The sequence below is a fragment of the Epinephelus lanceolatus genome, chromosome 8 (genome assembly GCF_041903045.1).
Source record: "Epinephelus lanceolatus isolate andai-2023 chromosome 8, ASM4190304v1, whole genome shotgun sequence".
In the NCBI taxonomy this organism is placed as follows: domain Eukaryota; kingdom Metazoa; phylum Chordata; class Actinopteri; order Perciformes; family Serranidae; genus Epinephelus; species Epinephelus lanceolatus.
This window is the reverse complement of record NC_135741.1, coordinates 104,455-129,735: the sequence shown is the minus strand read 5'-3', so window position 1 is coordinate 129,735 and position 25,281 is coordinate 104,455. Positions and strand designations below refer to the sequence as shown.

The 25,281-nt window shown below is 45.2% G+C and overlaps 1 protein-coding gene across 1 annotated transcript; it reads left to right on the top strand.

The window, feature by feature from the left end:
- Nucleotides 1-4,138: 4,138 nt before the first annotated feature.
- Nucleotides 4,139-24,173, top strand: LOC117257844 (G-protein coupled receptor 37-like 1). The gene is made up of 4 exons (XM_033628190.2): nucleotides 4,139-5,498; nucleotides 18,028-18,336; nucleotides 19,369-19,740; nucleotides 22,900-24,173. Exons 1-4 carry the CDS (start codon nucleotides 4,791-4,793, stop codon nucleotides 23,071-23,073), a joined length of 1,563 nt encoding a protein of 520 aa, XP_033484081.2. The 5' UTR covers nucleotides 4,139-4,790; the 3' UTR covers nucleotides 23,074-24,173.
- The last annotated feature ends 1,108 nt before the right edge of the window (nucleotides 24,174-25,281 follow it).

Sequence of the window (25,281 nt, the reverse complement as noted above, 5' to 3'; positions counted from 1 at the left end):
CTGTCTGAATCTGTTTGTCTGAATCTGTCTGAATCTGTCTGTCTGAATCTGTCTGAATCTGTTTGTCTGAATCTGTCTGAATCTGTCTGTCTGAATCTGTCTGAATCTGTTTGTCTGAATCTGTCTGAATCTGTCTGTCTGAATCTGTCTGAATCTGTTTGTCTGAATCTGTCTGAATCTGTCTGTCTGAATCTGTCTGTCTGAATCTGTTTGTCTGAATCTGTCTGAATCTGTCTGTGTCTGTCTGAATCTGTCTGTCTGAATCTGTTTGAATCTGTCTGAATCTGTCTGTTTCTGTCTGAATCTGTCTGTCTGAATCTGTCTGAATCTGTCTGTCTGAATCTGTCTAAATCTGTCTGAATCTGTCTGTCTGAATCTGTCTGTCTGAATCTGTCTGAATCTGTCTGAATCCGTCTGTCTGAATCTGTCTGTCTGAATCCGTCTGTCTGAATCTGTCTGAATCCATCTGTCTGAATCTGTCTGTCTGAATCCGTCTGTCTGAATCTGTCTGAATCTGTCTGTCTGAATCTGTCTGAATCTATCTGTCTGAATCTGTCTGCCTGAATCTGTCTGAATCTATCTGTCTGAATCTGTCTGAATCTGTCTGTCTGAATCTATCTGTCTGAATCTATTTGTCTGAATCTGTCTGAATCTGTCTGTCTGAATCTGTCTGAATCTGTCTGAATCCGTCTGTCTGAATCTGTCTGTCTGAATCCGTCTGTCTGAATCTGTCTGAATCCATCTGTCTGAATCTGTCTGTCTGAATCTGTCTGTCTGAATCTGTCTGAATCTGTCTGTCTGAATCTGTCTGAATCTATCTGTCTGAATCTATTTGTCTGAATCTGTCTGAATCTGTCTGTCTGAATCTGTCTGAATCTGTCTGTCTGAATCTGTTTGTCTGAATCTGTCTGTCTGAATCTGTCTGTCTGAATCTGTTTGTCTGAATCTGTCTGAATCTGTCTGTGTCTGTCTGAATCTGTCTTAATCTGTCTGTCTGAATCAGTTTGAATCTGTCTGAATCTGTCTGTTTCTGTCTGAATCTGTCTGAATCTGTCTGTCTGAATCTGTCTGAATCTGTCTGTCTGAATCTGTCTAAATCTGTCTGAATCTGTCTGAATCCGTCTGTCTGAATCCGTCTGTCTGAATCTGTCTGTCTGAATCTGTCTGAATCCGTCTGTCTGAATCTGTCTGTCTGAATCTGTCTGAATCTGTCTGAATTTGTCTGTCTGAATCTGTCTGAATCTGTCTGTCTGAATCTGTGATGATCATCTTTGATTTTTACATTATTGTTGTTCAGTTGTTTGTTTTTTAACTTGTGTTTGTTTCTGCTTGATTTTAAAACACGTGTTGCTCTCTGATAATGGCAGGTGTATCAATAAAGTTCATTCATTCAAACAGATACTGTGAAGGTGTCACTTTGTACTGCCGCTCACTGTGAACATTTATCACTATTTTTTACAAACAAACAAACAAACAAACAAACAGTCAGTCTACTCGTGGAGAAATAAACCAGCAGATGAATCCATAATGATAGTAATACTCTGACTCACTCAGTGTTACTGCAGTAATATTTCACACAGTGATGTAGGAGACGCTGCTCCTCAGAACAACAGTCCCCTCCAGTGATTCAGAGTGGAGCTGCAGCTCAGAGTCAGATTAACCATCAGTCATGTTAAATATGACATTATTTCTGACTTTAAATGTGAGTCATCTCTGAACACTGTAGAAACGTTCCGTCACTTCACACCTTAAAGTCCAGCTGAGACCAAAGATTCACAACATCTACTGTCAATGCTCTGTTCTGTTGACAGGAAGTGACCACCATGAGACGGCGCATCATCTCTAGTCAACAACTCTCTGTGCTTCTGATCTGTGACGTTGACAGGAAGTGACCACCATGAGACGGCGTATCATCTCTAGTCAACAACTCTCTGTGCTTCTGATCTGTAACACTGACAGGAAGTGACCGCCATGAGACGGTGCATCATCTCTAGTCAACAACTCTCTGTGCTTCTGATCTGTAACGTTGACAGGAAGTGACCACCATGAGATGGCATATCATCTCTAGTCAACGACTCTCTGTGCTTCTGATCTGTAACGTCGACAGGAAGTGACCGCCATGAGACGGCATATCATCTCTAGTCAACAACTCTCTGTGCTTCTGATCTGTAACGTCGACAGGAAGTGACCGCCATGAGACGGTGTATCATCTCTAGTCAACCAGTCTCTGTGCTTCTGATCTGTAATGTTGACAGGAAGTGACCGCCATGAGACGGTGTATCATCTCTAGTCAACGACTCTCTGTGCTTCTGATCTGTGACGTTGACAGGAAGTGACCACCATGAGACGGCGCATCATCTCTAGTCAACAACTCTCTGTGCTTCTGATCTGTAACGTTGACAGGAAGCGACCACCATGAGACGGTGTATCATCTGTAGTCAACGACTCTCTGTGCTTCTGATCTGTAACGTTGACAGGAAGTGACCGCCATGAGACGGCGTATCATCTCTAGTCAACAACTCTCTGTGCTTCTGATCTGTAACGTCGACAGGAAGTGACCGCCATGAGACGGTGTATCATCTCTAGTCAACCAGTCTCTGTGCTTCTGATCTGTAATGTTGACAGGAAGTGACCGCCATGAGACGGTGTATCATCTCTAGTCAACGACTCTCTGTGCTTCTGATCTGTGACGTTGACAGGAAGTGACCACCATGAGACGGCGCATCATCTCTAGTCAACAACTCTCTGTGCTTCTGATCTGTAACGTTGACAGGAAGCGACCACCATGAGACGGTGTATCATGTCTAGTCAACAACTCTCTGTGCTTCTGATCTGTAACGTTGACAGGAAGTGACCGCCATGAGACGGCGTATCATCTGTAGTCAACGACTCTCTGTGCTTCTGATCTGTAACGTTGACAGGAAGTGACCGCCATGAGACGGTGTATCATGTCTAGTCAACAACTCTCTGTGCTTCTGATCTGTAACGTTGACAGGAAGTGACCGCCATGAGACGGTGTATCATCTGTAGTCAACGACTCTCTGTGCTTCTGATCTGTAACGTTGACAGGAAGTGACCACCATGAGACGGCGTATCATGTCTAGTCAACAACTCTCTGTGCTTCTGATCTGTAACGTTGACAGGAAGCGACCACCATGAGACGGTGTATCATCTGTAGTCAACGACTCTCTGTGCTTCTGATCTGTAACGTTGACAGGAAGTGACCACGATGAGACGGCGTATCATGTCTAGTCAATAACTCTCTGTGCTTCCGTTCTGATTTGCAGCTTTTCAGACTTATTTTGTGGCTGAATATAATTTGTAGCTTCTTAAAATCTGAATGAGGATAGTGATAGTGAGATACTGGCAACAGTGATGAAACAAGAGTCTGAATTCAGTGGTGAGGACACAGGAAAGGTTTTCTTCTGATGACTCTTCCGTGAAGGTCATACCTGTCCAGGCGTGTCTGCACAGTAGAACAGTGCACCACCACTCTTCCTTTCTAACAATCCTACGAGCAGCTCTCTCACAAAGTTTTCAGCTTGACCTCCACAGTTCCTGTTAACTGCCATTTCTTAATGACATGACCAAGTGAGGAAACAGCTCCCTGAAAACACTTTGCTATCTTCTTCTAGTCGTCATGATGACGCACTGACACATGTTGGCACACTTACGTAGTAGCAATGTTATACCAACATATGTTTGTCATTTGGATTTTTACTTTCTGTTTTACAATATGAAGGGATGTCTAAAATGTTCATCAATCTTGAGGACATAAAAAATGTAAAGACATTAAAGGGTTAATTACAGGAGACAGGCCGTAGAGATGCTGGACATGGTTCCCAGTAAAACCACCATCACACCACTAGAGGGCAGCATGACTGAGAGAGAGAGTGAGAGAGAGAGAGAGAGAGAGAGAGAGAGTGTGTGTGTGTGTTTGTGTGTGTGAGAGAGGGAAAAAGAGAAAAAGAAAGTATGTGTGCATGATTGTGCAGACAAATGTGTGTATTTGTGTGTGTGCGTATGTGTGTGCCAATGTTGTTTGTATGCATGTGTTTGTGTTTGCCTGTCACTGTGTGTGACTGTGTGTATTTCAGTGTGTGTGTATCCTGACAAAGGCTCCATCCAGCCGTGTTGCAGAGGGCTGCTGGTTCCCAGAGACCCTCACAGCTCCAGGACGCCCAGTCTCTCTGCAGCCTGCAGCTCAGACACACCAGCCCTGACACGGACTCAGACCTCAGCCTGCTCCCCCTCCTTCTCCTGGAGCTCCGACACCTGTGTGGACTAATGGACAGGAAACACGGAGTCCAGTTTTAAAGTGGGAAAGTTTGGAGTCTATAGAGACAACGCCTGAAGAGAAGAGAAGAGAAGAGAAGAGAAGAGAAGAACCTCAGAGGATATCTTCATCTTGTCTGGACTACAATCTTATTTAAGATCTCAAGGACGTCTCAGCAAACATCAGCGTTTTTTTTTCATCAATTAGAAACTTTCTGTTTGACATCTAACAGCTGACACTCTGGTGTAATTTAACTGTTTTCTGGATTGGCGACTTTGCCAAACACGTCACTGTCCTCTGGTGATTTTCCTCAGACTCACTCTGAACCAGACCTTTCATCATCTGAGAGGTTGCGGGTTCGTCTCCTGGTTCTGAGTTCTTGGATTTTTTTTGGAACGATTTTCTGAAACTTAATTGAAGCTCTGAAAGAATTTTGCACCTTCATTCTGTCATCACGTCTTGTAAAGCTCAAACACCGATCCTAAAACTGTCTGTCACAGTTAAAACCTGCGTCATGGCCTTGTCTGTTGGTCTGTGGGTATGTCTCTGCCTGCCGCTGCTGTTCATGGACGCAAAGAGCGTTGGACAACATGACAGTCAGAGCGACGCCCTTGACCAACCCTCCTCCCTCGTCAAACTGGAACCTCTTTGGATCACCAAGCAGCAGCTCAGGACCGTGGACGCCCCCAACCACAGCCTCCCCCTCCCCGAGCTGCTGGATCTAGACGTGGACCAGCACCATCGCCAGGCCCGCGGCGCTGATGAGGAGGAGCAACAGTCCACTTTCAGCCAATCCTTCGAGAATGACTCGGTGACGGCGCCACAGGCCACTGAGTTTGACAACGGGACAAAAGTAGGAGCGGGAGAGACTGGTAATCATGATGATAACACCAATCTCCATGGAAATGCCTCCAGCTCTGACCACGATGCCCCGGGACTCTTCAACCCCTTCTACCCGCTGGCAGACAGCTCGTACGCAGCATACGCGGTCCTCTTCCTGGCCGGCCTGGTGCTGGCGGTGGGCGTGGTGGGAAATATGGCGGTAATGTGTATAGTCTGGAACAACTACTACATGAGGTCAGCCTGGAACTACCTGCTGGCCAGCATGGCATTCTGGGACTTCCTGGTCCTGGTGCTCTGCCTTCCTGTGGTGGTCCTAAACCAGCTCTCCCATAGGAGGATCCTGGGTGACATCACCTGCCGCATGGTGCCTTATATGGAGGTGGGTGGGGCTTATGTGCAAGTGGGATAAGACCTTTGGGGATTCTGATTAACATATTGTGTTTGTTGTGCCATACTTTTATTTTCAACTTCCTGTGTGCTAATAAACTAAACTCAGCTGTACAGGAAGTGTGTGAGGAGGAAGCGGAAGTGTGTGAGAAGGAAGAGGAAGTGTGTGAGGGGGAAGAGGGAGGAAATGTGTGAGGACGAAGAGGAAGTGTGTGAGGAGGAGGAAGTGTGTTAGGAGGAAGAGGAAGTGTGTGAGGAGGAGGAAGTGTGTTAGGAGGAAGAGGAAGTGTGTGAAGAGGAAGAGGAAGTGAGTGAGGAGGAAGAGGAATTGTGTGAGGAGGAAGAGGAAGTGTGTGAGGACGAAGAGGAAGTGTGTGAGGAGGAAGAGGAAGTGTGTGAGAAGGAAGAGGGAGGAAGTGTGTGAGGATGAAGAGGAAGTGTGTGAGGAGGAGGAGGGAGTGTGTTAGGAGGAAGAGGAAGTCTGTGAAGAGGAAGAGGAAGTGAGTGAGGAGGAAGAGGAATTGTGTCAGGAGGAAGAGGAAGTGTGTGAGGACGAAGAGGAAGTGTGTGAGGAGGAGGAGGGAGTGTGTGAGGAGGAAGAGGAAGTGTGTGAGGACGAAGTGTGTTAGGAGGAAAAGGAAGTGTGAGTCAGAGAGAGTCAGAAGGCTTTCACTAAAACAACCACCATGTCCTGCACTGATGACGTCATCCTTATCGCGGACACATCAGTACTCATTAGTATTGTGTCAGTGTGAGTTTCCTCCAGGTGCTCCGACATGTTCTCCCCGTGTAAGCGTGGGTTTCCTCCAGGTGCTCCGACAAGTTCTCCCCGTGTCAGCGTGGGTTTCTCCAGGTGCTCTGACATGTTCTCCCCATGTAAGCATGGGTTTCCTCCAGATGCTCCAACATGTTCTCCCTGTGTCAGCGTGGGTTTCCTCCAGGTGCTCTGACATGTTCTCCCCGTGTCAGCGTGGGTTTCCCCCAGGTGCTCTGACATGTTCTCCCTGTGTCAGCGTGGGTTTCCTCCAGGTGCTCTGACATGCTCTCCCCGTGTCAGCGTGGGTTTCCTCCAGGTCCTCCGACATTTTCTCCCTGTGTCAGTGTGGGTTTCCTCCAGGTGCTCTGACATGTTCTCCCTGTGTCAGTGTGGGTTTCCTCCAGGTGCTCTGACATGTTCACTGCTGCATGAGTTCACTACTCCACCAGGTCACTGCTTCATCATTTCACTGCTCCTCAGTTCACTGCTCCATCAGGTCACTGCTTCTCAGTTCACTGCTCCATCAGGTCACTGCTCCATCAATTCACTGTGCTATTAGGGCACTGCTCTGTCATGTCACTGCTCCATCAGGTCACTGCTCCATCAGGTCACCGCTCCTCAGGTCACTGTGCTATTAGGTCACTGTTCTGTCAGGTCACTGCTCCATCAGGTCACTGCTCCATCAGTTCACTGCTCCATCAGGTCACTGCTCCTCAGGTCACTGCTCTGTCAGGTCACTGCTCCATCAGGTCACTGCTCCATCAGGTCACTGCTCCATCAGGTCACTGCTCCATCAGTTCACTGCTCCTCAGGTCACTGCTCCATCAGTTCACTGCTCCATCAGTTCACTGCTCCTCAGTGCAGTGCTCCATCGGGTCACTGTTCCTCAGTTCACTGCTCCATCAGGTCACTGCTCCTCAGTTCATTGCTCCATCAGGTTACTGCTCCATCAGGTCACTGCTCCATCAGGTCACTGCTCCTCAGTTCATTGCTCCATCAGGTTACTGCTCCATCAGGTCACTGCTCCATCAGGTCACTGCTCCTCAGATCACTGTGCTATTAGGTCACTGCTCTGTCAGGTCACTGCTCCATCAGTTCACTGCTCCTCAGTGTAGTGCTCCATCGGGTCACTGTTCCTCAGTTCACTGCTCCATCAGGTCACTGCTCCTCAGGTCATTGCTCCATCAGGTCACTGCTCCATCAGGTCACTGCTTCATCAGTTCACTGCTCCATCAGTTCACTGCTCCATCAGGTCACTGCTCCATCAGTTCACTGCTCCTCAGGTCACTGTGCTATTAGGTCACTGCTCTGTCAGGTCACTGCTCCATCAGTTTACTGCTCCATCAGGTCACTGCTCCTCTGTTCAGTGCTCCATTAGGTCACTGCTCTGTCAGATCACTGCTCCATCAGTTCACTGCTCCATTAGGTCACTGCTCCATCAGGTCACCGCTCCATCAGGTTACTGCTCCTCAGTTCACTGCTCCTCAGTTCACTGCTCCATCAGGTCACTGCTCCATCAGTTCACTGCTCCATCAGGTCACTGCTCCTCAGTTCACTGCTCCATCAGTTCACTGCTCCATCAGGTCACTGCTCCTCAGTTCACTGCTCCATCAGTTCACTGCTCCATCAGGTCACTGCTCCTCAGTTCACTGCTCCATCAGGTCACTGCTCCATCAGTTTACTGCTCCATCAGTTCACTGCTCCTCAGTTCAGTGCTCCATCAGTTCACTGCTCCATCAGGTCACTGCCCCTCAGTTCAGTGCTCCATCAGTTCACTGCTCCATCCATTCACTGCTCCATAAGGGCACTGCTCCTTTGTTCAGTGCTCCATCAGTTCACTGCTCTGTCAGGTCACTGCTCCATCAGTTCACTGCTCTGTCAGGTCACTGCTCCATCAGTTCACTGCTCCATCAGTTCACTGCTCCATCAGGTAACTGCTGTGTCAGATCACTGGTCCATCAGGCAAATGCTGTGTCAGATCACTGCTCTGTCAGGTCACTGCTCCGTCTGGTTCAGTGGTCAGAGGACTCCTCTGTTTGTCGTTTTAGTTCTGACTTTGTGCTGGATCAGATTTCATCAAACAGCCGTCACACAGACTGAAGCTGTGAGTCGGTTGTCATGGTAACCTGTTGCTATCTCTGCTGGAACATCCTGCTGTTGCTTTCAATGTTTGACGGGAACAAATTTGTGAAACTTTTTTTGTATGATTTGTGACCCTCCGTCTGTGGCGGCCATATTACAGCTCTGCTCAGCTGAACAGACGTGATTGATCAGTTTTTCAGATTTAGATTTTGTTCTCTTTGTTTCCACCTGCAATCTTTGTGCTAAGCTAGGCTAACATGTCTTGGACTTGTCTCTGTAATGGGCATGCAAACATCAAACTGATCAGACTCTGGAGACAGTGGCAAAGCAATATTCATGTATTTCCCAAAATGTCAGAGACTTTCTTTATAAGTGCTCCTGTGGATGAAGGCGTAGATGAAGATGTAGATGAAGATGTAGATGATGTAGATGAAGACGTAGGCTAGATAAAGCCGTAGATAAAGTCTACAATGAAGATATAGGTGAAGACGTAGATGAAGACATAGGTGAAGATGTAGATGATGTAGATGAAGATGTAGATAAAGACGTAGATGAAGATGTAGGTGATGTAGATGAAGACGTAGGTGAAGATGTAGATGAAGACATAGATGAAGATGTAGATGATGTAGATGAAGACGCAGATAAAGTCAAAGATGAAGATGTAGATGAAGACGTAGGCTAGATAAAGATGTAGATGAAGACGTACATGAAGTCTAAGATGAAGACATAGATGAAGATGTAAAGTCTAAGATGAAGATATAGGCTAGATAAAAACGTAGATGAAGACGTAGTTGAAGATGTAGATGAAGACGTAGATGAAGACATAGATAAAGTCTAAGATGAAGATGTAGATGAAGACGTAGGCTAGATAAAGACGTAGATGAAGACATAGATAAAGTCTAAGATGAAGATGTAGATGATGTAGATGAAGACGTAGATGAAGACAGGTGAAGATGTAGATGAAGACGTAGATGATGTAGATGAAGACGTAGATGAAGACGTAGATGATGTAGATGAAGATGTAGATAAAGACATAGATGAAGATGTAGGTGATGTAGATGAAGACGTAGATGAAGATGTAGATGGCAACATAGATGAAGATGAAGAAGCCTTTGTGCTCCACTGTCTCTCAGATTAACTCATATCGCAGCGGTGCCTGGACAGTGTGACGTGTGTGGTTGTGCTGCTGCCGTGGTCCTGCCAGATGCCTCCTGCTGCTGCTGCCATCATTAGTCATTAGTCATACTTCTACTGTTATTATACACATATGACTATTGTCACACATGTATACTGCCAGATATTAATACATACTTTCAACATATTGTACCACAGTAGCCAGAACTATAACTATAATATTATTACTTTCAATAATGTTGTTGTAAGCTACTGTCATTACCTGCATCTCTCTCTCTCTCTCTCTCTCTGTCTCTCTCTCTCTCTCTCTCTCTCTCTCTGTCTCATTGTGTCATACGGATTACTGTTAATTTATCATGCTGATCTGTTCTGTACGACATCTATTGCACATCTGTCCGTCCTGGAAGAGGGATCCCTCCTCAGTTGCTCTTCCTGAGCTTTCTACCATTTTTTCCCCATTAAAGGTTTTTTTGGGGAGTTTTTCCTGATCAGCTGTGAGGGTCCTAAGGACAGAGGGATGTCGTATGCTGTAAAGCCCTGTGAGGCAAATTGTGATTTGTGATACTGGGCTTTATAAATAAAATTGATTGATTGATTGATGTTGATAATGTAGATGAAGACGTAGGTGAAGATGTAGATGATGACGTAGATGAAGATGTAGATGAAGACGTAGATGATCTAGATGAAGACGTAGACGAAGATGTAGATGACGACGTAGATGATCTAGATGAAGACGTAGATGATGTAGATGAAGACATAGATGAAGATGTAGATGATCTAGATCAAGACGTAGATGATGTAGATGAAGACGCAGATGAAGACATACTGTACGACATCCCTCTGTCCTTAGGACCCTCACAGCTGATCAGGAAAAACTCCCCAAAAAACCCTTTAACAGGGGAAAAAAAACCAGTAGAAAGCTCAGGAAGAGCAACTGAGGAGGGATCCCTCTTCCAGGACGGACAGACGTGCAATAGATGTCGTACAGAACAGATCAGCATGATAAATTAACAGTAATCCATATGACACAATGAGACAGAGAGAGAGAGAGACAGAGAGAGAGAGAGAGATGCAGGTAATGACAGTAGCTTACAACAACATTAATAAAAGTAATAATATTATAATTATAGTTCTGGCTAATGTGGTACAATATGTTGAATATATATATTAATATCTGATAGTATACATATGTGACAATAATCATATGTGTATAATAACAGTAGAAGTATGACTAATGATAACAGCAGCAGCAGGAGGCATCTGGCAGGACCACGGCAGCAGCACAACCACACACGTCACGCTGTTCAGGCACCGCTGTGATATGAGTTAATCTGAGAGACAGTGGAGCACAAAGGCTCCGGAGAAGAAGCCGAGTTAGTGACATCCAGAATGGCCGAGTTAGTGACATGCAGTACAGCCGAGTTAGCAAGATGCAGTAACAGGACATGAGTGTTAGCAAGGGAGAGAGAGAGAGAGAAGGAGAGAAGGTGCCCGGTGTATTATAGGGGGGTCCTCCGGCAGACTAGGCCTAAGTCAGCCTAACTAGGGGCTGGTACAGGGCAAGCCTGAGCCAGCCCTAACTATAAGCTTTATCAAAGAGGAAAGTCTTAAGTCTAGTCTTAAATGTGGAGACGGTGTCTGCCTCCCAGACCGTAACAGGAAGATGATTCCACAGGAGAGGAGCCTGATAGCTGAAGGCTCTGGCTCCTGATCTACTTTTGGAGACTTTAGGGACCACGAGTAACCCTGCGTTCTCAGAGCGCAGTGTTCTGGTGGGATAATATGGCACTATGAGCTCTCTAAGATATGACGGAGCTTGACCATTTAGAGCTTTATAAGTTAACAGTAGGATTTTAAATTCAATTCTGGATTTTACAGGGAGCCAGTGCAGAGAAGCTAAAACAGGAGAAATATAATCTCTTTTCTTAGTTCCTATTAGTACACGAGCTGCTGCATTCTGAATTAGCTGGAGAGTTTTTAAGGACTTACTAGAGCTACCTGATAATAGAGAGTTACAGTAATCCAGCCTTGAGGTAACAAAAGCCGTGGTCCTGCCAGATGCCTCCTGCTGCTGCTGTTATCATTAGTCATACTTCTACTGTTATTATACACATATGATTATTGTCACATATGTATACTATGAGATATTAATACATACTTTCAACATATTGTACCACAGTAGCCAGAATTATAATTATAATATTATTACTTTCATTAATGTTGTTGTAAGCTACTGTCATTACCGTCTGTCCTGCATCTGTCTCTCTCTGTCTGTCTCTGTCTCTCTCTCTGTCTCTCTCTCTTTCTGTCTCATTGTGTCATACAGATTACTGTTACTTTATCATGTTGATCTGTTCTGTACGACATCTATTGCACATCTGTCCGTCCTGGAAGAGGGATCCCTCCTCAGTTGCTATTTAGATAAGATAAGATAAGATAAGATGCACCGTTATTGATCCCACAATTGAGAAATTCCAGTGTTACAGCAGTCAAGGGTAAAGAGTCAAATTAAAGATTTCAATATTTAAAAACTTAAAAAACTAGGCATGCAGAAAAAAGTACAAAAAATCCAGGAAACAGCAATAAATAATGATAATAATAACAATAATAATAATAATATTAATAATAATAATAATAATAATGAGCAGTGGATATAAAGTGAGCAATGGATTAAAGTGAACATATTTAGTGCAAAGTGAATATTGAATGTGCAAATAAACAACAACATGGGGGACAGCAATGCTCATAGTGGTGTCCCTAAAGTGTCCATGGTGTCCCTAAATTGTCCATAGTGTCCCTAAAGTGTCCATGGTGCAGTTTACTGTGAGCAGTGCTGGTTTTAATCTAATAAAACTGTTCTGTCAGGTCAGTAGTTGGATTAAAACAAAAGGATTAAGAACGTCACCTGGGGTCTATTACTTTATTCATCAGCATTTTAGGAATTCACTGAGCCTTTTTTATATGAATCAAACTATATATTTTAAAGATCTGTGTCTTCAGCAGGAACCACTGGGTTTGGAGATCAGAGCCACTGATAGGAAGTCAGACAGTATTGAGAGACACGCTAACACATTGTTGGTTTGGGTCTGTTGGTTGACTTTAAAACAAATATAAAATAAAGCAACAGAGACACATCATTTAAAACTGACCCGAGACCAGGCAGGAAGATCTCTGAACAGACTCAAACAAACACTGAGGGGGGAACTCGTTGTCTGCGACATATATGAATCACTACCAGAGAATCAGATGTGTCTTTGTGCTGTGTAAAAGATGTAAAGACCTCGCTGTTCTGCCTCTATGATGCTACTGCAGCCACTTTTACCTCGTTCATACTACACGATTTCAGCCTTGATTTTCTGCTCACCGACAGTTTTAGGAGCTCGTTGATAAAAAAACATCAGAGACAAATCAGCATGAACTGCGGCGGTATTTGTGAACTGTTCAAAGCTACAAACCGAGAGGCTCAGCGACGCGTCCCAGACGCTCCCCTGATATTAAATATCTGGACCTGCGCTACACAGGCTGAGGACGCTATGTTAAGCTTCTCAGGACAGTGAAGACATGACCTACCCTCCTCCCCCTCTGATTGGCTGCTGCTTGTTGCCTTTGTTGGGTGGGTTGGTTAGGTTTAGACATGAGGAATGGGATTAGTCAGGGTTAGGGTAAGAATGTCAGTGTAAGCCAATCAGAGGCTGAGTAAGGGAGAGTAGGGTCATCCGAGGAAACATAAATTTGTGTTGAGAACAAGCAGCACTGTGGAGACGGAGATAAAGGACAGAGAGCGGGGAGAAGGTGAAGTGCATCATTTTTGCTGACGTATTGCGATAAGCGTGTTGTGACATTTCCGGTGTTTTCTGTGACAGCGTCTCTGTGCTGCTTTAGTGAATTCTACTAGCCTGCTTTCTGCTTTTCTCACCTCAGTTTCTTAACATCTACTCCAAGTCTTAACCCACATTAGTTCTGTTTAAGCGCTTATAGCTCTCCTCCTTTTACAACTTTCTTGCTAATCTCTTAGCTGTTGTTTGCACGTTACTAGCCTTGGTAGCTACATTAGCTTAACAGTTAGCGATGGCTTCTCCCTCTGCTCTTTCTTGCTCGGTGTGCCAGATGTTTAGTTATGCCTCTGCCTCCTTTAGCGACAGTGGTAATTGTAATAAGTGTAGCTTATTTGCTGCGTTGGAGGCGAGGCTTAGTGAATTAGAAGCGCGGCTCCGCACCATGGAAAACCATTCAGTAGCTGCGGTAGTTAGCCAGCCCCCTGTAGCTGGTACGGAGCCACATAGCATAGCCTCTTCGAGTGGACCTCTGGGAACCCCCGTGCAGCCAGGAGACTGGGTAACTGTCCGGGAGAAGTGTAGCTCCAAGCCGAAGCCCATGGTTCACCACCAGCCTGTTCATGTTTCCAACCACTTTTCCACACTCGGCGACACAGTGAGGATAAAACTCTGGTTATTGGCAGCTCTATTCTGAGAAACGTGAAGTTAGCAACACCAGGGGCCATAGTCAAATGTATCCCTGGGGCCAGAGCGGGCGGCACTGAGTCAGATTTAAAACTGCTGGCTAAAGCTAAACGTAGATTCAGTAAGATTCTTATTCACATCGGCGGCAATGACACTTGGTTACGCCAATCGGAGGTCACTAAAATTAATATTGTCTTGGTGTGTGAATATGCAAAAACTATGTCGGACTCCGTAGGTTTCTCTGAACTCCTCCCACTGATCACTGATGACATGTTTAGCCGCATGTCATCATTTAATCACTGGCTGTCCAGGTGGTGTCCAGCAAACAATGTGGGTTTCGTTAATCATTGGCAAACTTTCTGGGGAAAACCTGGTCTTACTAGGAGAGACGGCATTCATCCCACTTTGGATGGAGCTGCTCTCATTTCTAGGAGCCTGGCAAATTTTATTAGTATTGGTGTCTTTACAGGCCTGAGTAAAAAATCAATCAGACAACTACAGCTCGTCCAGAACGCTGCTGCCAGAGTCCTCACCAACACCAAGAGAGTGGAGCACATTACACCAGTGCTTAAATCACTGCACTGGCTTCCTGTGTGTCAAAGGATAGACTTTAAAATCTTGTTACTTGTCTATAAAGCACTAAATGGTCTCGGGCCTAAAGACATCTCTGATATACTTGTACGTTATGAAGCATTCAGACCCCTCAGATCATCTGGAACAGGTTTACTCAGTGTTCCCAGGATCAAAACCAAACAAGATGAAGCAGCCTTTAGTTTCTATGCTCCCCGCCTGTGGAACAAACTTCCAGAATATCTGAGGTCGGCTGAAACTGTCAACTCATTTAAATCAGGGCTTAAAACATTACTATTTACTGCAGCTTACCAGTGAACTAGATATGTAACTTATTGTTAGGATAATCTGTAGCTATTGTTTTTATATTTGTCTGCTGTTGCTTTTGCTTTATGTTTGCTTTTTAAATGCATTTTCTGCACTGTTTTTCTTGCTTTTAGCTTTTGTTTTTAATGATCTATTGTTCCTTTAATGTTTTATCTTAACGTATTTCTCCTGTAAAGCACATTGAATTGCCTTGTTTATGAATGGTGCTATATAAATAAAATTGCCTTGCCTTGCCTAGTAATTTAAATCCCTGACAACCCAGAGTTGAGTTCAGGACTATACACCTCTCCGAGCTTCTAGTTCAGTTACCCAGCCATAGTTTTCATAGCTTTATACAAACGGTGTCTGTCCCCCGACCACCTAAATTATTTAAATCTAAAATTAAAAGAGGAGTTGTGCATAACAACCTCATAAAAATTAAAACCTCTTCTGTGACAGAAAGACAAAACAGGAGAATTAAATGCGGACTGTTAAATATCAGGTCTCTATCGTCTAAAGCAGTGTTAGTAAACGAACTAATATCAGATAATCATATTGATTTACTCAGTCTCACTGAAACCTGGCTGTGTCAAGATGAATATGTTAGTCTTAATGAGTCCACTCCTCCCAGTCATAATAATACCCACATTCCTCGAGGCAGCGGCCGAGGAGGGGGAGTTGCAGCCATTTTTAACTCTAGTCTGTTAATCAGCCCTAAACCTAAACTAGATTATAATTCATTTGAAAGCCTCGTTCTTAGTCTTTTACATCCGACCTGGAAAACCTTGCAGCCACTTTTATTTGTTATAGTGTACCGTGCTCCTGGCCCGTATTCTGAATTTGTTTCTGAATTCTCAGAGTTTTTATCCAGTTTAGTTCTTAAATCAGCTAAAGTTATTATTGTAGGCAATTTTAACATTCATGTCGACGTTGATAATGACTCCCTGGCTACCGCGTTTATCTCATTATTAGACTCCATTGGCTCCAGTCAGGGTGTACATGAACCCACTCACTGTTTTAACCATACCCTCGATCTAGTTCTGACGTCTTTCCACAGAACCCCTCAGTATCGGATCATTATCTGATTACTTTTGATTTCTTTTTACTCGATTACACGCCACTCAGCAACAGTTACTATACTAGATGTTTATCAGATAGTGCTGTCGCAAAATTTAAGGAAATGATTACTCCGTCATTAAATTCAATACCAAGTCCTACAGTAACAGACGTTTCCCATGCCGACTTTAACCTCTCCCGAATTGATCATCTTGTTGATAGCGCCGTAGGCTCGCTGCGAACAACGCTCGACTCTGTAGCTCCTCTTAAAAAGAAGTTAACAAAGCAAAGAAAGTTTGCTCCTTAGTATAACTCTCAAACCCATAAGTTAAAACAAATATTGCGAAAATTTGAAAGGAATTGGCGATTAACCAAACTGGAAGAATCTCGTTTAATCTGGGGAGACAGTCTCAAAACGTATAAGAGGGGCCTCCGCAATGCCAGAGCAAACTATTACTCAGCATTAATAGAGGAAAACAAGAACAACCCCAGGTTTCTTTTCAGCACTGTAGCCAGGCTGACTGAGAGTCAAAGCTCTATTGAGCCTTGTATTCCTTTAGCCCTTAGCAGTAATGATTTTATGAGCTTTTTTAATGACAAAATTCTAACTATTAGAGGCAAAATTCATGACCTCCTGTCCTCAGATAGTAGGCCTACCTATTTAACCTCAAACACGGCTGTAAGACCTAATATATATTTAGATTGCTTCTCACCAATTTCTTTTCAAGAATTGACAGCAGTGATTTCTTCATCTAAATCATCAACGTGTCTCTTAGACCCCATCCCAACTAGGCTACTTAAGGAGGTCTTACCTTTAGTTAACACTCATATATTAGATATGATCAATATATCCCTATTAACAGGCTATGTACCACAGTCTTTTAAGGTAGCCGTAATTAAACCTCTACTAAAAAAGGCCACCCTGGATCCAGAGGTGTTAGCCAACTATAGACCAATATCTAATCTTCCCTTTATGTCAAAGATCCTTGAGAAAGTAGTCGCAGACCAGCTGTGTGATTTTCTCCATGATAATAATTTATTTGAGGAATTTCAGTCAGGATTTAGAGTGCATCATAGCACTGAGACAGCACTAGTTAAAATTACAAATGACCTTCTGATTGCTTCAGACAAAGGACTTGTCTCTGTACTTGTTTTATTAGATCTTAGTGCAGCGTTTGACACTATTGACCATCAAATTCTGCTACAGAGACTGGATCACTTAATTGGCCTAAAATGTTCTGCACTAAGCTGGTTTAAATCTTATTTATCTGATCGTTTTCAGTTCTGTACGACATCTATTGCACGTCTGTCCGTCCTGGAAGAGGGATCCCTCCTCAGTTGCTCTTCCTGAGGTTTCTACCATTTTTTCCCCATTAAAGGTTTTTTGTTTGGGGAGTTTTTCCTGATCAGCTGTGAGGGTCATAAGGACAGAGGGATGTCGTATGCTGTAAAGCCCTGTGAGGCAAATTGTGATTTGTGATATTGGGCTTTATAAATAAAATTGATTGATTGATTGATTGATTGTTGTACACAATGTTTCTGTAAGTTATTAAAACTCTGAATGCTGCGAAGTTAACATGATGATCAAAAAACATCCAGGTTAAATTAATTGAGATCAGTTTTTGGTTTCTAAAGATGATTTTTTTCTAAAACAAGAGAGACTGTTGGAACATCCAGCGAACCTTCCTTCACCATGAACACCACTCTCACAGAGTTACAGGCTAATTTATATTAAGTTCAGTGACATGTAAAAACATCAGGAGGATGTAACATGTCGGATGGCAAGTTAAGACGGTGGCATTTGAAACTCTGTGGTAACGCAGACTGTATCTCTTCATCTCAGACACATTATAGGAACAGATATGTAAAGTGAAGTCACAATGGAAAAAAGACAAAATGAGCTAACACACCTGATGCTAACGCTACCGTCAGTGAACGCACCATGTAAGTGAAGCTAACTCAGACTGTTCACTGACAGGCTTCTTTACTACTGCTGTTGGTTCACAGAGAAGAACCAGAGTAACAGGAGGATATTTAAAAACTGAACTACGTCTTTGAGTCCTGACAATTTTAGTGAGATCAGATTATCAGGTTTGATTAAAACATTCTGACATCTCTGACCTTCATCATCGCTCTCCTCCTCCTCATTTCTGCAGGCTGTGTCTCTGGGCATCACCTCCTTCACACTCTGCGCTCTGGGCATCGATCGTTTCCACGCCGCTACCTCCTCGTCCCAGCCGAAGGCCCGGCGGGTGGAGCGCTGCCGCACGGTGCTGCTGAAGCTGCTGCTGGTGTGGCTCGCCGCCCTGCTGTTGTCCAGCCCCGAAATCTTCCTGTGGCAGCTTAGCCAGGCCGTGTCCCCGTCCACCGGCCGGCTGGTCGACTCTTGCACCATCACCCCCTCCTCCCCTCTGTCCCTCTACCTGCCCGACTCTCTCCACTCTCTGCTGCTCAGGTACCACCAGGTGAGGATGCAACACACACACTGAGACACACACTCACACACATTGAGACACACTTAGACATACACACACACACACACACACACACACACACACTCGTCTTTAACGTCACTTTTAAAAACCTGTTATTTTATATTTGATTTCATTTTATCGAGGCAGGTTGGATCAAACTGACACAGGACTTCACCCCACAAGACTGGTGATCATACAAAACCAAGTGAACTCTAGGTTATTGTAATGTACATCGTCACATCGTCACGTGACATTTGAGTCGTAATGTACATCATCATGTGATGTTTGAGTTGTTGTAATGTATGTCATCACATCACCACATGACGTTTGAGTTGTTGTTACGTATGTCGTCACATCGTCATGCGATGTTTGAGTTGTTGTAACGTATGTCGTCACATGACGTTTGAGTTGTAACAGATGTCATCACGTTGTCACATGACATTTGAGTTGTTGTAACGTAAGTTGTCACTTGGGAAAATCACGTTAGAGCTATTGTAACGTAAATCGTCACATTGTCATGTGACATTTGAGTTGTTGTAATGTATGTTGTCACATTGGTACGTGATGTTTGAGTTATTGTAACGTAAATCGTCACATCGTAACGAGATGTTTAAGTTGTAACGTACGTTGTCAAATTGTCACGTGACGTTTGAGTTGTAACGTAAATCGTCACAGTCACCTGATGTTTGAGTTGTAACATCTGTTGTCACATTGGTACATGACATTTGATTCATTGTAACATACGTCGTCATGAAGTGATGTTTGAGTAGTTGTAACGTACGCTGTCGCATCGGCACGATACGTTTGAGTTGTTGTAACATAAGTTGTCACATCGTCACGTGGCGTTACGTACAAAACTTTATTCGAAGACGAGGCCTGACTGTGATTATTTTCCAAATATGCAGAGGTGCTAATTTAAGATATCATACTAACTGTCATACGAGGACTCATATTATTATGAACAACTGAAGTACCACAAAGTATGACTGTAAGTAATCAGATTACTGCTGGACTCTGTCCCAGGGTCGTATGTGGTGGTGTTTCGGCTGCTACTTCTGCCTCCCCATCCTCTTCACCATCCTCTGCCAGATGGCCACGCGTAACGTCAACAATGACTCAAGTTCCACTCAGAAGCAACGTAACCAAGACGACCGCTCCGCCAATCAGAAGCGCCAGCAGCACCAGGCGGTTGAGCGCCAGCTCAACTGCACGCTGTTGGCCTTAGCGGTGGTTTACGGTGTCTGCGCTCTTCCCGAACACATCTGCAACATCACGCTGGCCTACATGCACATTACGGTGTCCGAGGACACGGCCGCCATGCTGACTCTGCTGCATCACTTCCTGTTGTTCTTTAAGTCATCAGTGACGCCGGTGCTGCTGCTGTGTCTGTGTAAGGTAAGTCACGTGGTTAATGGAGGAGATGGTCACATGGTCATTAATTGGTCACTGAGAAGACACCTCTGATTGGTCCCTGAGACATCCTCTGATTGGTCTCTGAGACGTCGTCTGATTGGTCCCTGAGGCGTCCTCTGACTGGTTCTTGAGACATCCTCTGATTGGTCCCCGAGGTGTCCTCTGATTGGTCCTTGAGACGTCCTCTGATTGGTCACAGAGACGTCCTCTGGTCACAGAGACGTTCTCACAGAGATGTCCTCTGATTGGTCCCTGAGGCATCCTCTGATTGGTCACAGAGATCCTCTGATTGGTCCCTCAGACGTCTTCTGATTGATCCCTGAGATGTCCTCTGATTGGTCCTTGAGACGTCCTCTGATTGGTTCCCGAGGCATCCTCTGATTGGTCCCTGAGACGTCCTCTGATTGGTCCCTGAGATGTCCTCTAATTGGTCCCTGAGGCATCCTCTGATTGGTCACTGAGATCCTCTGATTGTTCCCTGAGATCCTCTGATTGTTCCCTGAGACGTCCTCTGATTGGTCCCTCAGACGTCTTCTGATTGATCCCTCAGATGTCCTCTGATTGATCCCTCAGATGTCCTCTGATTGATCCCTGAGACGTCTTCTGATTGGTCCTTGAGACGTCCTCTGATTGGTTCCCGAGGCATCCTCTGATTGGTCCCTCAGACGTCTTCTGATTGATCCCTCAGATGTCCTCTGATTGATCCCTCAGACAACCTCTGATTGGTCACTGAGACGTCCCCTGATTGGTCCCTGAGACATCCTCTGATTGTTCCCTGAGATGTCTTCTGATTGGTCCCTGAGATGTCCTCTGATTGGTCACAGAGACGTCCTCTGATTGGTCAGAAAGACATCCTCTGATTGGTCAGAAAGACATCCTCTGATTGGTCACAGAGACGTTCTCTGGTCACAGAGACGTTCTCACAGAGATGTTCTCTGATTGGTCCCTGAGGCATCCTCTGATTGGTCACAGAGATCCTCTGATTGATCCCTCAGACGTCTTCTGACTGATCCCTGAGATGTCCTCTGATTGATCCCTCAGATGTCCTCTGATTGATCCCTGAGACGTCCTCTGATTGGTCCCTGAGACGTCCTCTGATTGGTCCCTGAGACGTCCTCTGATTGGTCCCGAGGCATCTGCTGATTGGTCCTTGAGACGTCCTCTGATTGGTCCCTGAGACGTCCTCTGATTGATCCCTCAGACATCTTCTGATTGATCCCTCAGATGTCCTCTGATTGATCCCTCAGATGTCCTCTGATTGATCCCTGAGACGTCCTTTGATTCATCCCTCAGATGTCCTCTGATTGGTCACTGAGACGTCCTCTGATTGGTCACAGAGATGTCCTCTGATTGGTCACAGAGACGTCCTCACAGAGAGATCCTCTGTTTCGTCCCTGAGACGTCCTCTGATTGTTCCCTGAGATCCTCTGATTGGTCCCTGAGACGTCCTCTGATTGGTCCCTCAGACGTCTTCTGATTGATCCCTGAGATGTCCTCTGATTGATTCCTCAGATGTCCTCTGATTAGTCCCTGAGACATCCTCTGATTGGTTCTTGAGACATCCTCTGATTGATCCCTCAGATGTCCTCTGATTGGTCACAGAGACGTTTTCAGACAGAAGTCCTCTGGTCACTGAGACCCTCAGATTGGTCACTGAGATGTCCTCTGATTGGTCCCTGAGATGTCCTCTGATTGGTCCCTGAGACGTCCTCTGATTGGTCCCGAGGCATCTGCTGATTGGTCCTTGAGACGTCCTCTGATTGGTCCCTGAGACGTCCTCTGATTGATCCCTCAGACATCTTCTGATTGATCCCTCAGATGTCCTCTGATTGATCCCTCAGATGTCCTCTGATTGATCCCTGAGACGTCCTTTGATTCATCCCTCAGATGTCCTCTGATTGGTCACTGAGACGTCCTCTGATTGGTCCCTGAGACGTCCTCTGATTGGTCCCGAGGCATCTGCTGATTGGTCCTTGAGACGTCCTCTGATTGGTCCCTGAGACGTCCTCTGATTGATCCCTCAGACATCTTCTGATTGATCCCTCAGATGTCCTCTGATTGATCCCTCAGATGTCCTCTGATTGATCCCTGAGACGTCCTTTGATTCATCCCTCAGATGTCCTCTGATTGGTCACTGAGACGTCCTCTGATTGGTCACAGAGATGTCCTCTGATTGGTCACAGAGACGTCCTCACAGAGAGATCCTCTGTTTCGTCCCTGAGACGTCCTCTGATTGTTCCCTGAGATCCTCTGATTGGTCCCTGAGACGTCCTCTGATTGGTCCCTCAGACGTCTTCTGATTGATCCCTGAGATGTCCTCTGATTGATTCCTCAGATGTCCTCTGATTAGTCCCTGAGACATCCTCTGATTGGTTCTTGAGACATCCTCTGATTGATCCCTCAGATGTCCTCTGATTGGTCACAGAGACGTTTTCAGACAGAAGTCCTCTGGTCACTGAGACCCTCAGATTGGTCACTGAGATGTCCTCTGATTGGTCCCTGAGATGTCCTCTGATTGGTCCCTGAGACGTCCTCTGATTGGTCCCGAGGCATCTGCTGATTGGTCCTTGAGACGTCCTCTGATTGGTCCCTGAGACGTCCTCTGATTGATCCCTCAGACATCTTCTGATTGATCCCTCAGATGTCCTCTGATTGATCCCTCAGATGTCCTCTGATTGATCCCTGAGACGTCCTTTGATTCATCCCTCAGATGTCCTCTGATTGGTCACTGAGACGTCCTCTGATTGGTCACAGAGATGTTCTCTGATTGGTCACAGAGACGTCCTCACAGAGAGATCCTCTGTTTCGTCCCTGAGACGTCCTCTGATTGTTCCCTGAGATCCTCTGATTGGTCCCTGAGACGTCCTCTGATTGGTCCCTCAGACGTCTTCTGATTGATCCCTGAGATGTCCTCTGATTGATTCCTCAGATGTCCTCTGATTAGTCCCTGAGACATCCTCTGATTGGTTCTTGAGACATCCTCTGATTGATCCCTCAGATGTCCTCTGATTGGTCACAGAGACGTTTTCAGACAGAAGTCCTCTGGTCACTGAGACCCTCAGATTGGTCACTGAGATGTCCTCTGATTGGTCCCTGAGATGTCCTAATTGGTCCCTGACCCAGGTGTCTCTGTGTCTTCAGGCTCTGGGACAGGCCTTCATGGACTGTTGCTGCTGCTGCTGTCAGGAGTGTCAGCCAACCACCACTCAGGGCTTGCCAAGCTCCGCCCAGGTCAAACTGAAGGCAGCCAATGAGACGTCCATCTTCTTCGACAAGGCTAAAGAGACGTCAGCCATCTTGTCCATCTCCAGCTAGAGACATAGGTCCCTTTGTAACCTTCAGTCCACCATGTCCTCATCCATGAGTCAATCCTTTGTTTGACCCTTCATCATCATCATCATCATCATCCTCAGTGTTAACTTGTCCTCTGTCCAAAGCTCCTCCTCCAGAACACTTGTAGACCATCTGTCTGTCTCTCTGTCCTCTCGTCCTCCTTCAGAGTCTCCATGTGTGTGATATCCTCTATGGACACAGTGTTTTCCCTGCAGCTTCCTGTCTGTACAGGAAGTGATGTTTAATCTGTAGCGAGGTTAGAAAAGTTGCTGTTGTTGCACAACCAGCTGCTGTAAAAGCAGGAGCCTGTTTCAGGACGCCACACAGACTCCTCCCCCCAACTTCCTGCTGTGATGACGTACGATCTGAAAACCACAGACATCCAAAGGGTTCACCTGTTTCATGGAGAAGAAGCTGAAACAGGAAGTTACATCAGAAACAGCAGAACAACAGTGTGTCGCACAAACAGGGTTTCGGTTAGGGACTTTTCTTTATCTATCAGAGGAGGGGGCGGAGCAGCAGTGTGACTCCGCCCTCCACCATAAATGAGGGTTTTTTTGGGAAAAATTTTAAACAAGATGTAGACTGTTTTAACATCAGATCTGTTTTGTTTTTTTTTTTTTAATGATGGACGCGTTCATCACATGATGTGTTCAAGGACCGTTGGAAATTTGAAAATCCAACAATAATTTCTGTTTTTAGAGTTTCGGCTGACAAACGAGTCCTTTTGGAAATTTTTAAAGAAAACATGTTTGAAGATCTGCAGTAAAATAAATCCAAAATAAAACATGTAAGCCCCGCCCCTCAGCCAGAATGAAACCATAAGCCCCTCCCCAATGGTTAAAAAATGATTTGACGGATGAAAGTTTCAGCGTTGGCATGATCGACACAACGTGGGGTCATATTCAAATTTAGCCGTCCAACGAAAAGAAACGGAATGACTATGCAAAGGTTTTTAACCTGACGGGATTCCAGGCATCTGAATCACCACAGATTCACTTAGTGATGTACGAACAGTGAACCAATCAGGACTTCATTGATGGGAGATCTGAGTTTAAAGTATTGCCCAAAATTACCCCACCCCCAGCAATTTGGAAACAACCCTAGTGTTCTGTCGTAACGCCACCCACATCTAGAGAAAAACCTGTTTGGTTCACTGGAAGTGTTTTTTGATTTAATGTCGTCAAGCTGCCGCAGAAGCTGCAGCCCGTACCTTCTGTGGTGACGTCCAGCGTGATGTGTTTAAAGGAGTTGCCACCAAAACATCAGAATATCAGTGGCGTCTGAAACCTTTCAGTCAGCTGATGGGGGTCAGATGGAGAAGAAGAACTGAAGGTGTCAGATAGAGAACTTTACTGGTTTCAATTTAACAATCCTGGAATCAGTTTCTGAGAGGAGATGTCTCCATCTGTGGATCGATGAAGCTCTGCAGGTTTTATCTGGTCCGATGAGGCTCTGCAGGTTTTATCTGGACAGATGAGGTTCTGCAGGTTCATTAATAGGCCCATTTCCACCGCAGGAACTTTGGGGCAATTTTACGGGGCCGGGGCCGTTGGTGCGTGTCTCCACCGCAGGAACCACCCCCGAAGGACAGAGTTCCGGAACTTTTACAGGGGCTAAACAAGTCCCTGCCTCGGAGTAGGTACTCAGAACGGCCCCGAAAGACTCCTGGCTGGGGCTTGGGGGTTACTTGGTGCTGATTGGATATACTCACGGCGAAATGTGACGTCAACAGAAAGCAACAAAATAGCCGGCATTTTTAAAACTCAGCAGACGAGGGTTAGCTCGCTCATATAGCTAGCACCGCAACAAACTGAAGAACCGGTCTGTGAAAAACATATTTTTTTCCGGCGGATATCTTAGTTACATGATTAAGCTAGCAAAGCAGTTTTGTGTTGCTATGTGTGGTATTTATTCAGTTTTGGTAAATCGCAATGTCTAGAAAGCATCAGTGGCTGCAGCTGACAGGGACAGCTAACGTTAACACTAGCAGCAAAGCTAACATCAGGATCGTCATCCGTTAAAAGCCTCCCGTTGTCAGAAACGACATGAAACTACTCCAGTTAGCTCAATCATGTTGTAACTAAGACATCCGCTGGAAAAAATATTTTTTTCACGGGCCACTTTGTGAGTTTACTGAGTTATTACAGACACCGCTATCGGCTAACAGCTATCAGCATCCCTACGTCG